At 43.9% G+C, this 13,634-nt stretch overlaps 2 protein-coding genes across 11 annotated transcripts in view; one reads left to right on the forward strand and one right to left on the reverse strand.

The window, feature by feature from the left end:
- Positions 1-9,324, forward strand: part of RYR3 (ryanodine receptor 3) — a 484,412-nt gene extending 475,088 nt beyond the window's left edge. For all 10 annotated transcript variants that reach the window (XM_023620680.2, XM_070239375.1, XM_070239401.1 and 7 more), the window contains 6 exons: positions 1,387-1,521; positions 2,710-2,866; positions 4,194-4,258; positions 4,685-4,785; positions 7,292-7,343; positions 8,340-9,324. In XM_023620680.2, the coding sequence (XP_023476448.2) occupies positions 1,387-1,521; positions 2,710-2,866; positions 4,194-4,258; positions 4,685-4,785; positions 7,292-7,343; positions 8,340-8,435 (606 nt within the window). In that variant the 3' untranslated portion in view covers positions 8,436-9,324. The remainder of the gene's footprint in view (positions 1-1,386; positions 1,522-2,709; positions 2,867-4,193; positions 4,259-4,684; positions 4,786-7,291; positions 7,344-8,339) is intronic.
- Positions 9,325-13,634, reverse strand: part of AVEN (apoptosis and caspase activation inhibitor) — a 163,251-nt gene continuing 158,941 nt past the window's right edge. Inside the window, exons 5-6 of the mRNA XM_023620678.1 lie at positions 10,763-11,123; positions 9,325-9,954 (exon numbers count right to left, since the gene is read on the reverse strand). Coding sequence (XP_023476446.1) covers positions 9,839-9,954; positions 10,763-11,123 — 477 coding nt within the window. The 3' untranslated portion in view covers positions 9,325-9,838. The remainder of the gene's footprint in view (positions 9,955-10,762; positions 11,124-13,634) is intronic.

A 13,634-nucleotide genomic window follows, 5' to 3' on the forward strand; every position in this document is an offset into this window, starting at 1 on the left:
TGGGCTTGCTGAATACTCCGGCAAGACTGTAAAAAAACATGTGCCACATGCCAGGTTCTGTGACAGGCTCACAGCTACCTTGTAAGGTAGATGTTATACTCACTTGACAGATAAGAGAACTGAGGCTCAGAGAGGCTAAGAGTCTCACCCAAGACCACACAGCTGCTAAGTGGCAGAACTAGCCTATTTCTTCCTTGGTGCAAAGCCCCGGTTCTTTCTCTCTTTCTAAAACCATCTGCTTTCTGTGAAGTCTGCTCTCCAAGGTTTGGCAAGTTACTATTCATTGTTCAAGAAGTGGCTGAAGATGCCTCCTCTGGTACTTGTCTGGGCATCATGCCCTCCCCCTTTTGTGTGTCCCCTCGAGATCAGAGGTTTTATCTTGTCAACCTTCGTAGCTCCAGCTCCGCACCTGGTCCCTCATACAGGCCAGAGGAGCAGGTCCCAGGTGCTCCTCACTTTTGGTACCTCTTAAAGCCAGGAAATAAACATGCCCTGTGACCTTTGCAAAGGTCCTAGGCAAATTTCTTGGTTATGAAGAATGTCACTTGGCTCAACCATCATAAATAATTCTTAGGGCAACTTCAAAGCTGTGACAATTATCCAGTTCGTGGTTATTTATGAAAAAGTGTAATGTAGGGACACCCACCAGTCCAAAGAAGGTGGTTTCTTTAGAAGCCGTGTTAGAGTGGAAGCCGCCTCAGGCAGCCTCAGGTCACTGCTGGTCTCTACAAGAAACAAGGTGACCCTCCTCCGAGCATCTTCATTATTCGATCCTTACATCCCTTTGTAGTTCACACAGGCCAGCCAATACCCCAGCTATTAGCCTGCTCCAGCTGCCATACAACACTACCACAGACTGGGTGGCTCGAACAACAGACATTTATTTCCTCTCAGTTCTGAAGGCTAGAAGTCCAGGATCAAGGTGCAGGCAGGCAGGCAGGCGTGGTTTCCTCTGAGGCCTCTCTCCTGGGCTTGTACCTGGCGGCCCTCTGTGCATGCAGCTGTCTGACATCTCTGTGTCCTGATCTTCTCTTCCTACAAGAACACCAGTTACATTGGAGTAGGGCCCGCCCTGAACGCCTCATTTTAATGTAATCACCTCCTTAAATGCCTGTCTCCAAATGCAGTCACATTCCCAGGTGCTGAGGGTTAGGGCTCAGCATACGCATGTGCGGGGACACACTGGTCCATAACACTCACCGTCACTGTCTCCTCGCAGTAGCCTGTCTCTCTGCTCTCATCTGTCCTTCCTCACCTGCAGGATGGCTTTCCCCTCTGCTCCCCTCACTCGGCCTCGCCTTTCCTCTCTGTTTTCTTGGAATCTCCTGAGAACCTTTCAAGATGAAGACCCACCTCTTTCTCCTTCTCTCTCCCCTCCCACTCCAGCTGGTTCTGACTGTCGGTCTCCTGGCTGTGGTGGTTTATCTCTACACCGTGGTGGCTTTCAACTTTTTCCGCAAGTTCTACAACAAAAGCGAAGACGACGATGAGCCGGATATGAAGTGTGATGACATGATGACGGTGAGAGCCCACTGTGGGGCCACCCCGCCTCAGTGGGAAAGAAGGGCTGTGAGTGGTCTGGAGAATTAAGCGAGAGGGGTAGAGTTACAGAGCAGAATAGAGACATTTCGTCCAAAAGGGAGAAGTGTCTGGAAAGACAAAAGTGATGGAAATAGAGTTCATGATCACTTGTCTAAGCCCAGGTGGAAACAGAAGCGCACTGCAGAAGGTCAACATTCATCTACCTTTGTTTGTGGTAAAGATGTGAATTACCTGTATCTAAATGTGAAGGGGGACCAGCCCCGTGGCCGGGTGGTTAAGTTCATGCACTCCACTTCAGCGGCCCAGGGTTTCACCATTTTGGATCCTGGGTGTGGACATGGCACTGCTCATCAGGCCATGCTGAGGTGGCGTCCCACATAGCACAACTAGGGGGACATACAACTAAAATATACAACTATATACCGGGGGGCTTTGGGGAAAAGAAGAAAAACAAAAGGGAGATTGGCAACAGATGTTAGCTCAGGTGCCAATCTTCAGAAAAGTAAATAAATAAACGTGAATGGACCTGTATCTAAATTTTATGGAAGTCAAGTTTTGTTTCTTTGTCTCTGAGAGCTGGGAGCAAAGTCCCATGAGTTTGGTGCTCAATTTATTTCAGCAAGCCAGCAAGGGTTCTTTCAGAACAGCCAACTTAGTCTGAAAAACATAGCAGCAGGATCGGGTCAGGGGGCTCCCATCAGGCCAGCGCCTCAGGGGAAAGAATAGCATAGCCCAGGGTGAGCCAGCACAGCCGCAGTAGCATCTCTCAAACTTTCTAATGAGCAGATTTCAAGAAAAAAACGTGTGTCAGGGACAGGTGACAGTGCACTGCCCCAGCCTGTGATCATTTCTCTAGACAACGGATACTACTTCTTGGTTATAAACTCTCTTTACACTTTCTTGGGGCCAGCACCCCATGAGATAGCAACACTACAGTTACTACCAGACCAGTGTGACCAGCACCCGTCTCCATGCTGCCCCGGCTTTTGATTTCCCAGTTGTTGGACTGCCTTCTTGCTTGTGGAGGACAGCAGTTAGCAGCATGAATATTGCTTCTTCTGCCTTAAGGCTGTCATTCTTTCATCTAATTACATGAACTGACCCATCTTGTTAAAAACAATAAAACTCTGCAACTTTTACCCGAATTGCCATTATTTTCTTCTCTAGTGTTACCTATTCCACATGTATGTGGGAGTGAGAGCTGGAGGTGGCATTGGCGATGAAATTGAAGACCCTGCTGGCGATCCTTATGAAATGTACCGCATTGTCTTTGACATTACCTTCTTCTTCTTTGTCATTGTCATCTTGCTAGCCATCATTCAAGGTATGGTTGCCATTTATGTTAAGTATGAACAGGGCTTAATAAATCTAGTTCTCTTTACCTTTCTGCATCTGTGACTTCTTTTATATAAAGAGATTTGTACATTCATTTACTTGTTAATTCAACATTTATTGAGCATCTACTATATATCAGGGCTTGGCTGTATACAAAGCCAAAGATACACCCAGGCACTGATAACAAGAAACTTGAATCCTTACAGAGCATCCGCCTCCTTCCATTCCGCACTCTGAATTGATCACTTCCTTCTATTCTGCTTCTAGATGTCTCCTGGGGCTAGTCTAGCCCCACAGCCTCATGATTCCTGCCCTTATCATTCCCAGGCACTGGGGTGGGGAAGGAACAAAGGGAGGAGCTATGAGAGTGTAACATGTTTTGTCTTCTTTTGGGGGAGGGGTACTGATATTTTAGTCAATAGCTTGTCAGGAATTTTAGTTTGAGTCATGCCAAGTTGAGGTACCCATAAGACATGCAGGTGTTGAGGGCTAATAAGCAATTAACTATAATAGGTCTTTCAAGAGACGAGTCAGGAATGGAATAGGAGAGAAATAATAAATATAATAAGTACAAATAAAATAAATATAAATAAATACAAAAATAAACAATAGAATTGGGATCCATCAGTGGTGGTGGTAGTCAAAGATGTGGGTGTGGAGGAGATTTCCCAGAAAGAGAAGCAAAGAAACTGAAGAGGAACCCTGACACACTTCAGTGCCTAAGGGGCCAAGAGAAGAGGAGGTGTCCCTAAGGAAGACTGAAAAGGAGTGACCAAGCACAAGAGTACAACAAGGAGGGACTAGAGCAGAGCAAAGTGTCAAGGAGGAGTGAGTGCTTAGCACTGAATATTGCAGAAAGGTGGATTCAGAGGAACAATGACAAATGGTGAGCCAGGATGCAGCATTTGAAAACACAAGTATTTTTTCTGATTTTTCTTGAACTGAATAGTTTAGCTTGATTCACATTTTTACAAAACGAAGTGGCCTCTACCCTGAACCACTAAACAGATTATTTAAAATACTTATCTGTCTTTGTGGGGCTGGCCTGGTGGCATAGTGGCTAAGTGCCCATGCTCCACTTTCAGGGCCCCGGGTTTGCGGGTTCGGATCCCAGGCATGGACATACACACTGCTCATCGAGTCATGCTGTAGTGGCATCCCACATACAAAGTAGAGGGAGATTGGCACAGATTTTAGCTCAGGGACCATCTTCCTCAAGCAAAAAGAGGAAGATGGGCAACAGGGTTAGCTCAGGGCCAATCGTCCCCATCAAAAAAATTAAAATACTTTATCTGTCTTTGTATTTAAAATTCCAGGTCTTATTATTGATGCTTTTGGAGAGCTAAGAGACCAGCAGGAACAAGTGAGAGAAGATATGGAGGTAATGTTCTACTAATTCCAACTCTATTTTTGTATCTCACAGCACACGGATCTTTTAAACAGTAGGTTCTGCCATTGCTTAGGGCCAGCCCTCGGCAAAATTACCAACAAAGCTTGTTTTCCATGCCTGTCCTCTTCTCTGTGCCTATCTACTAGCTCTAGCATTTCTTCTGCTCTGTAATCTTCCATACCCCTCCCCGGCCTGCCACCCTGTTGTCTCCCCCAGGTCCATGCTTGGGTGGGAGCAGTATCCTCAGCTAGCGAGGAGCTAGGTATGTGGCACTATGGAGGAGATGACTAATAGCCAAAAGCATTAAAGAGAAGTATTTTTCAGTGTCTCATTTCAATCAGAGATTGTCACTGTCTTTCCACCTGCCTGTACTGTCATGCCTACTGATGCCTTTACTGCCTCTGTTATTTTTCTTAGACTAAATGTTTCATCTGTGGGATTGGCAATGACTACTTTGACACGACCCCTCATGGTTTTGAAACACATACCTTACAAGAGCACAACTTAGCCAACTATTTGTGAGTATTCTTGGTCAACAAGGTGATGGGGCAGGGGAAGGGGTGGTGGAGTAAAATAAACAGTTAAGTCATATGGTTCACCTCCCTGCTGATGTCACTTCCTCCTATTTCTCTGAAAAAGTAGAGGCTCTTAGCAAAAATCTTTGAGGAGTTTCCATGAGCCGTCTCTTTGTCCTCAGCCTGGGATTCAGTCCCATCCCTTCTCAAGGTCACATGACTCCAACAATTTCTCTTTCTCTACTGGATTTTCCCCATCACCATACAAATGTTATTTTTTCAATCCTACACAAAGACAAATGTCTGTGGCCCCACCTTTGCCCTGCTTCTTTCGTTCCCTTCCAGGAAAACTGGAAAAGTGTCCATGCTCCCTGTCACCAGTTTTTCTCTTCCCATTCCCCGTTGAACCCATTCCAGTCAGTCCTTCCTTCCCACCATGTCACATTTGCTTGTCAAGGTGGCCAGTGACCTGCATGTTGCTGGATTCCGTGGTCAATTTTCAGGCCTCATCATGTCCATCCTCTGCTAGTTGTACGTAAGCTCCAGGAGAGTGGAGTATGTTTGATGCGTGTGTTTTCACACTGCTCCATCCCAGGACCTAATGCCTGGCACCCACTAGGCAAAAAATAAATATTTCACTTTTTCTAAGGTAAAGCATTCACTCAAGAACAAGTTATTCAGTCTGTTATGTGCCATTGACTACCTATGAAACTTCCACAGAATGTATAGAGAATATAGATTACTTGACATTTCAGCTTCTGTCAGTGATCATTTTCAAAAAAAGAAAAGAAACCTGGTAGGCTTTGTTCTGTACCCTCCCCCCCCACCTACATGTTATTGTTTAGAAAATCCTGCTCTTTCCTTAGCATGGAACAGGCCTAGCCATTGGGAAAGGTGTTATTGTCAAAGAGAAGTAGCAAAGATGTATCTTTTTGCTAGAATATGAGTTTTTGAAGACAAAACCACAAGTTTTTAGAAAACAACTTTAGCACACCCTTCCTCAAGTCATGAGTATTCATTGTTAATTCTTATTAAGTGACTTTGCATCTCAAGGGAGGTGATCAGGATGGATGTGCTTCCATAAAAGGTGAGCACATGGCCATATGTCAGGACCAGTGAATAGAGGAGTGGAAGGGTGCTGTGATGTTATCTGTGGGGGGGACCCCCTCCCGCATCTTCCCACAGCACTCTGTATTATAATGGTCTATTTTCTGTCTCTGTGCCCCTCTTGCAGCCAGCTTGAGGGAAGAGAACCCATCTTATCAGTGTTTGAAACTCCACCCAAAAAAATGATGCTTTGTCAAGTAAATGTCCTAGGAAAGGAATGTCCCACGTGCCTGAATCTCAAACATGATAAAGATATTGCCCATGCCTTCTTTCTTAGTCTTAATCAAGGAAAAGGGAGGAAGGAAATTTATATATTTATGCCTCTACGGTGGGCCACCACCTGAAGCTATAAACATAATACCCTGAGAGAACTCAGTGGGCCTCAGGTTCTCTCTACCCTCAGAAAGATGTTATTTCTAACGACTTTCTCTTCCTTACCACCAGCCTCACAGTGCTTTTCCTGAAGCACATGAGACTGGTTCCTTTGACAGTTGTCTCTGAGATCACGTAATGCAAGCCCAGAGAGCAGGTCCAGCCCCCTGGGATACTTGTGTATTCCAGACAAATAGACTCAAAACTCAGTCACACAACACGGTCAGAGCAAGTGAAACTACACTGGCATTTCCCAGTTGTCTATAATAAAAACAAAACTTTTCCCCAGATGTCTATAACAAAAACAATACTTCTGGAACAATCCGAGCAACTTAATGAGATTAAATACTTTCTACCTTTTTCATGACACATCTTTGAGAGACACACATAATTTCAATTCTGCATTCTTCTAAGTTGGCCTACCAAAAATTGCACGTGAAGAGTCTGGGTTACCATTTTATTGCTTAGATTAAGATTTTTTAAAACAATAAAATAGTAGCCAAAATGCGTCCTCAGTGGGGACAGTGAAAAGGATCTTTCCTCACAAAAAGGCTTTTTTTTTTTTTTAAAGATTGGCACCTGAGCAACATCTGTTGCCAATCTTTTTTTTTTTTCTTCTTCTCCCCAAAGCCCCCCAGTACATAGTTGTCTATTCTAGTTGTGAGTGCCTCTGGTTGTGCTATGTGGGAAGCCGCCTCAGCGTGGCCTGACGAGCAGTGCCACGTCCGTGCCCAGGATCCGAACCAGCGACACCCTGGGCTGCTGAAGCAGAGCGTGTGAACTTAACCACTGGGCCACAGGGCCAGCCCCAAAAAGGCTAATTTTGAGATTAAAGTACATTATTATTAGACAATAATGGTTTGTGTCATTATGCCACATTTCCCCAATTCTGAAAGGCTGAGTGGACAGAATGATGCTAAGCAACATATTTAAACCCTCTCTCCAGTTCACTTGACTAAATGAACTTAGGTTTCCTAACCAAAGTATCTAATACTTTTTCTCATTTATTATACTTTTTTCCTGGTTCCAGGTTCTTCCTGATGTATTTGATTAATAAAGATGAAACAGAGCACACGGGTCAGGTGAGAAATAAAACGTCTTTAATTAGGAATCATAGCCCCCTGTAAGAGATTCCCTAAGTCCCGAGACTCACGAGAGCAGAGGCTATCTGAAATAGACAGATGACCCCATCCATCTCTTGCATGCATTTTCCCACTGCTTTCTGCATTATTCCACCATCTCTTTGTGCCTTCAGAAGCCAAAATTCTAAGGCAACTCTAATCTATTCCAAAAGACCTCCTGCTTGTCCTTCCCAACCAACACTGACATTTTCTAAACACTTACGGTTACTGCTTCAGAGTCGAATAGCTGGAGGTGGGGGGAACATTATAGAAAAAATGACAATGAGCAGCTGAGTGGGTGGCTGTAACAAAGAGCTGGAGAATCAGAGTAAAATGGGGAGAGAGAAACAGCATAAGAAAGCCAACGACCTTGTGTGGGTGACATGGGGAACGGGGAGGTGTGGGTGTATGAGTGAAAGTATGTGTCAAAAGGGAGTCTGTGATTAAGTATGAAAAGGAAATGTAAAGATTGAGAACAAGGGAGGAAAAGGTAGGTTATCAAATACTCAAACATGATTGGATTTGTAGGAAAACTTCACAGCTCAAACACTTATGAGAGAGGCAGCTGGTTTCCAGATCTGGCTTTGGCTCTTCAGGCATCTGCCTAAGCTGGCACTCAGTGTTCCCTCATCACCCATTCTTCTGCCTTCTACCCCTTCCAGATGACAGGGAATCAGCCTGCTGATAAATATTGAAGTATTTTTAGTGGCAATCATCGAGTTGGTTTCAATGTTTGGGGGTTTTTTATTGGAGTGAGAGGAATGATGGTCAGAAAGAGGGAGGAATGACTTCTTGCTCCGAAAATAGCCTGGGCTGGGACAAAGCAAGAAAGAATGTGCCAGTTGGGCCTCATAAATCCACATCAGTATTCCTAAAGGGACTCATATAGAGTAAAAATAAACTGGGTTTAACTTACTGTGATTTAAAATGAAGTACCCTTTGTTCCCATTATTTCAGGAATCCTACGTCTGGAAGATGTACCAAGAACGGTGTTGGGATTTCTTCCCAGCTGGTGACTGCTTCCGGAAACAATATGAAGATCAGCTTGGATAAATCTGAATGAAAGAGCTCCACCATTCTGGGCGGTCAACTTCCAGTGAAATAAAACCCTTCTTTTACAGTTCTGCAACATATTTGAAATGTGACATTTTCTAACTGCCTCCCTTATAAGAAAGTGTTTGTTTAAAAATCTGATATTTTGGAATTGATTTGGCTTTTTGTACCTAATGGATGTACACTGTGGCAGATAACCTGTCAAAACGTCAAAAGAACAAACAAAGGATGGCAAAGAAATAATCAAGGAAGCTCCAGTTTGAATGCCTTCAAGTTTTTCAGTTCTAACTGGTTTGCCAGGATGGCATCTTTAGGGAAAGGGTGAGAGAAGTATGAATTCTTGAATGCATAGTACCTGAAATTTTAAACAACACAACACTTGAATGTCACATGACAGCATCCCACTAGTGACTCATGGTCTGAGCTACAAAAAATCGTTTTAACTGCAGTCTAATTTTTCCCATGGTACGTGCTAGTGAATGTATCCAGAATCAGCTTGAAAAGCTTTAAGCAGTTAAAGAAATAGAGAAAAACAAACCACCACTTTGTCGACACCGAAATATCGATTAAGTGCCTTAAAACCTCTTTAGATATAGCTATGCAAGTTTTTTATGTTTCAGATGGACAGTTCCATTAAGTAGTTGTGTTGATCTTCTGTCTTACTTTATGAAACTGCACTTGAAGGTTATTCATATAATTTTTTTCAGTAACAGCTTATCAACTGCTGTTATTAGAAGAAAAGTACTGTACTGAAAATTCAGAAAAATCTCAATCTTATGCCAAATTGAGTAATGCTTCATGGTCCCTTGTAAGTAGTGGAGCTGCTGTGTTTAGATGAACCTCCTTAAATAAAATGAAGTGCCCACTGCAATAAAGTAATACACACCAATTCATGGTTTGGCCTTTTTTTAATGCACCACTTCTGGATGAGTCTACCATCACTCTGTGTCTTCTGGGAAAAGGGACATGAGACAGCCTAAAACCCCACACAAGAAAGAAAAAAACCATAGACCAGCGTTTGTTTTTATTTTGGCCAACTGCATGCCTTGCTGCCTGCTTCTATGCTCAGCAGCTGCACCTGCTATGTTGTAAACATTGAGAGGAAGGAGGTTGGAAATGAGGGCCAGAACATCCCCTGCCCTCAAGGAATCTATTAGATTACTAAGCCAGAGAACAAATGCAACAAGCCTCTTAAATGTATTACTTTGGATGTCGCCGTTGAACACAGAGGTAGGCGTTTACTGCGGTAAGCGAGATGGAACACAGTGGCTTGGGGCATGCTCATAAACCAGCTGTTCCTGAAGGACAGCCTTGGGCCTGCCCTTACTTGCAAGGCAACCAAAAATTGCGTCAGGCACTTTTTTCATTTTCTTTCTCTCTGTCTCTTTTTCTTTTCTTTTTTGTTAGGAAATCATGCTGTCCAACCAGTCTTCAAGCTCTTCCTCAGTAACATGTTTTGATGTACTTGGTTGCTCAGATTCCACATTATTTTCTTCCATCACAGATGCTTTTTCAGGAACTGGGGAAATAAAAGCAATGTTAACAACTTTGTCCCAAAATTGAGGGTTAAAGCTTCCCTGGGGTTCGTTCCATGATATAATTCAGCCCTAATTATTACTTTACTTTACTTACAAGGGGAAACATTCTATTATTGCTCCTACTACCTAAGAAGATACAATAATATCTAAACAAATTAATAAATGGGGTAGAGATTTGCTCTTTAATTTATTCTGAAGTTGAATTTCACAGTTCACTAGTTTCTTTAAAACGACTAAGAGCTCAGCTTTCTTTTTCCTGTTGCAGCAATCCTGGAAAGTCATTAAAGGTTCTAGAATGCAGTGTGTGGATGGGGCAGTCACCCTATGCCTCTCCATATCAGATGGGCCACCATCTCGCAGAACATGCACGAATGAAAGTTTCTTCTTTTGAAAAAAAAAAAAAATCGAAATAGCGAGCAAGAAGTATGGAGAGCTGGTTAACTGGCCTGTTCAGACAGTCGATTAAAAGGTCTGCTGCTGCACAGCTGGGGACTGCAAGGATCTTAATGCCTTTTTATTAGCACAAGTTCCATTTTCTGCCCCAGGTTTAATAGTGTAATCAGGCAGGTAGCAGCTTTGGAAGCCCAGTATATAGAGTGAGAGGCATGTTGTCAGAAAGGTCAGCTCAGGGGGAAGCAGAGCAGTGAGCACAGAAATAGATGTCAGTGGACAAGGCCAGATCGATGTCAGACACTGATGGAGATGGGTATGGATGTGACGCAGGTGGGGCTGTTCTCACACAGACACCAGAATCAAGAAGATGGATAGGGACTAAAATGAAAGCCATACCTTTTTCTTCTTGGGCCACTTCCCCTTCTTTCTTGGGTTCCAGGTCCTGAAATATCTGGTCTGGTAGCATGTTCTCTCTCTCTCTCACAGGCGCGTCTAAATTAAGCAGCAGATCCAGTTCTTCTTCCAAGTGGTCTGCTGCTGACTGCGGTGGGGAGGCGGGCTTCTGAGAAACCTTAGAGGGCCCCGGCCTCGGGCTGTCGTTACCCAGGTACATGGGGCAGCCAGCAGTAGCGGGTTTCAGCTCTGGGACGGACCCCTTTCCTCCAGGCCCCAAGGGCCCTTTCAACTGCATCCCTAGTCCCTTGCCTTCATCATTTCTCTTTGGTTTCACCTGAGGAAGCTCTAACGGAAGGGCGGTCTGAAAGAGATTTATAATAACTGAGTTAAACAGGAGTCCTGCCACAGTTGCTGAAGCAGAAACAAAAGCTAAGGAAGCCATCAAACTGTGCGTCATAGGAAACTCAGTTCCGACTGGAAGTTCACAAACCCTTTCCGGCCTTGCCCAGCACCCTTCCTTGTTGATTTAGGGTAAATGTGGGAGACCTCACTGGAACCTAAGAGGGCGGTGCCTCCCACTCTACCCTCCTCAGCTCTGTGCTAACTCAGAGGTGAAATCAAAAAGGCCATGTCTTCCTATTCGTGGCCTGAGAACTGATAGTACCATAGGTCTATTTGAATGTATGCTTCAATCTGTGATGAGACTTAAACATCTAAAAGCCACCGAGGAGTGATTAGCCAATCAGATCTGTTCACTATACCTAAATGCAGGAATACAAAGGTGAAGGGGCAAATTCGCCAAGAAGAAAACAAAGAATGACTCTTAGTAACATTATTTGAGTAAAACATGCCAGACACGAAAGAAAACATCCTATCTGATTACATCTGTAAGAAATCCAAAAACAGACAAAGCTAATCTTTAGTATTAGAAGTCAGGATAGTGGTTTTAAGGAAGTAGTGACTGGCTAGGGGTGGGGGGTAGCTTCTGGGGGCTGGCAATATTGATTCTTGATCTGGAAGCTGATTTCACGGTTATAAATACTTATGCATGTACTTTTTCTGTATGTCATAATTTAATAAAAGTTAAAAACTCCCAGGTGACTGAAATGTGGGACTAAGGCTAAGAACCACTGTTTTGGAGGGAGGCGCCGGGTGAGTAGCCTGGTGTCAGAGGGGGTAGGTTCAGAATGAGGTTCAGCTACCATTGGAGCATTGCCCCTTTATTTGTACATTTCAGCATGCTGAGCAGACCCAGTTTGTTAATGACTCCTCAGGAATTTTAAGACAGTGTGACTTTACACAAAAACTTAAATATTCATCCATCATTGTCCGTTGCATGGCGAAGCCAGGATGTGGTCCTCTGTTCTAACCCTGGAATCATTTAGTTGGTTTGGACTGGGTGTCTGGCATTGTTTTTCTTTTTTTAACTCCCCAGGTGATTCTAATGTGAAAACACAGTTGAGAATAATTGTTCTACATCATGGGGTGGGGGTTGGGAGTGTGGCTTTTAAAGCTATTTAGCTAGCATTTCAGAGTTACTGCAATTATTTTATACCTTTACTTGAGGGCTGTCCACTGACACAACATCCTTCACTTCTGAATGCTCACAACACTCCTGTTTCTCTCCTGAGTCCTGGGGCCCCATCAGCTTCACCTCGCTGTTTCCCTGATGTGTTCTGTTAACCATTCACATTGTGAGGGGCCAAATTATGCATGTGAGAACTCTGACCATCTCTGGACACCCAGCAGGAAAAGCAGCACTCTCCCAATCACTAGGACACCCCCAAACACCCCTAAAGCAGCCCCAGCATGATTCCCCATCACAGGCAAATGCCATCCTCTCTTCTTCTCTGCCTGGCCTCTAACTGTCCTCCAGCCCTCAATTTTACTTGCTGACCTCAATTTGAGACTAGTAAGTGCAATGGAAACAACACTTGGGTGGGTAACAAATTTATGGCTATGCTCAAGCCTAGCATCACATTATGCTGCAGAACGAAGCTGATCAGTGTAACTGCTGGGATTCTATTTAAAATTAGTACTGCCCAGGGTTTCACTTTTTTAAAAAATTCAACTGAACCGCAATTAAATTTGGGGTTTTTTTGAGGAAGATTAGCCCTGAGCTAACATCTGCTGCCAATCCTCCTCTTTTTGCTGAGGAAGACTGGCCCTGAGCTCACATCTGTGCCCATCTTCCTGTACTTTATATGTGGGATGCCTGCCACAGCTTGGCTTAACAAGCAGTATGTAGGTCCGCACCTGAGATCTGAACCGGTGAACCCCAGGCCACCAAAGCAGAACATGTGAACTTAACTGCTGTGCCACTGGGCTGGCCTGAACCGCAATTAAATTTTGAAGTTCCTTATAGTATAGTCCTTGAGCCTTCTCCTCTCTTCGTCAAATCATTAGTTGCCATCTTACACTGATTCCTCCCAAATTTATATTTCTAGCCCTTAATTCCAAATGATAAATTTCTATATCCAACTGAGTAACATTTCCACTTTGTTTCTCAGAGCCACAAACTCATAAGGTCCAAACCTCTCCCTCCTGATTCTACCTACCCCTGAGTTGCACGAGCTGGAAAACCTAGAATAATTCTTTGCCTGCCCTCTCTCCATTTCCAGTATTTCACCACGTCCTGTTAATTTTACTTTTGAAGCACCTCTTGGTAAAGTCCAGTTCTCTGCCATCTCTCCCATCATTACCCGAGGCTGAACTATAGTATTACTTACCTGGACCCAGCAGCAGCATCCTAATTTGCTTCTCTCATCTACTCTCTTCTTGCATGTGTGTGCAAGTGCAGATTTACCAATAAACACGTCCACCCCAATCCCATAGCCCACTCGCAGTCTATAGCCAGAATGTTCTTTATTAT

Source organism: Equus caballus, chromosome 1 (assembly GCF_041296265.1).
Source record: "Equus caballus isolate H_3958 breed thoroughbred chromosome 1, TB-T2T, whole genome shotgun sequence".
Taxonomy (NCBI): domain Eukaryota; kingdom Metazoa; phylum Chordata; class Mammalia; order Perissodactyla; family Equidae; genus Equus; species Equus caballus.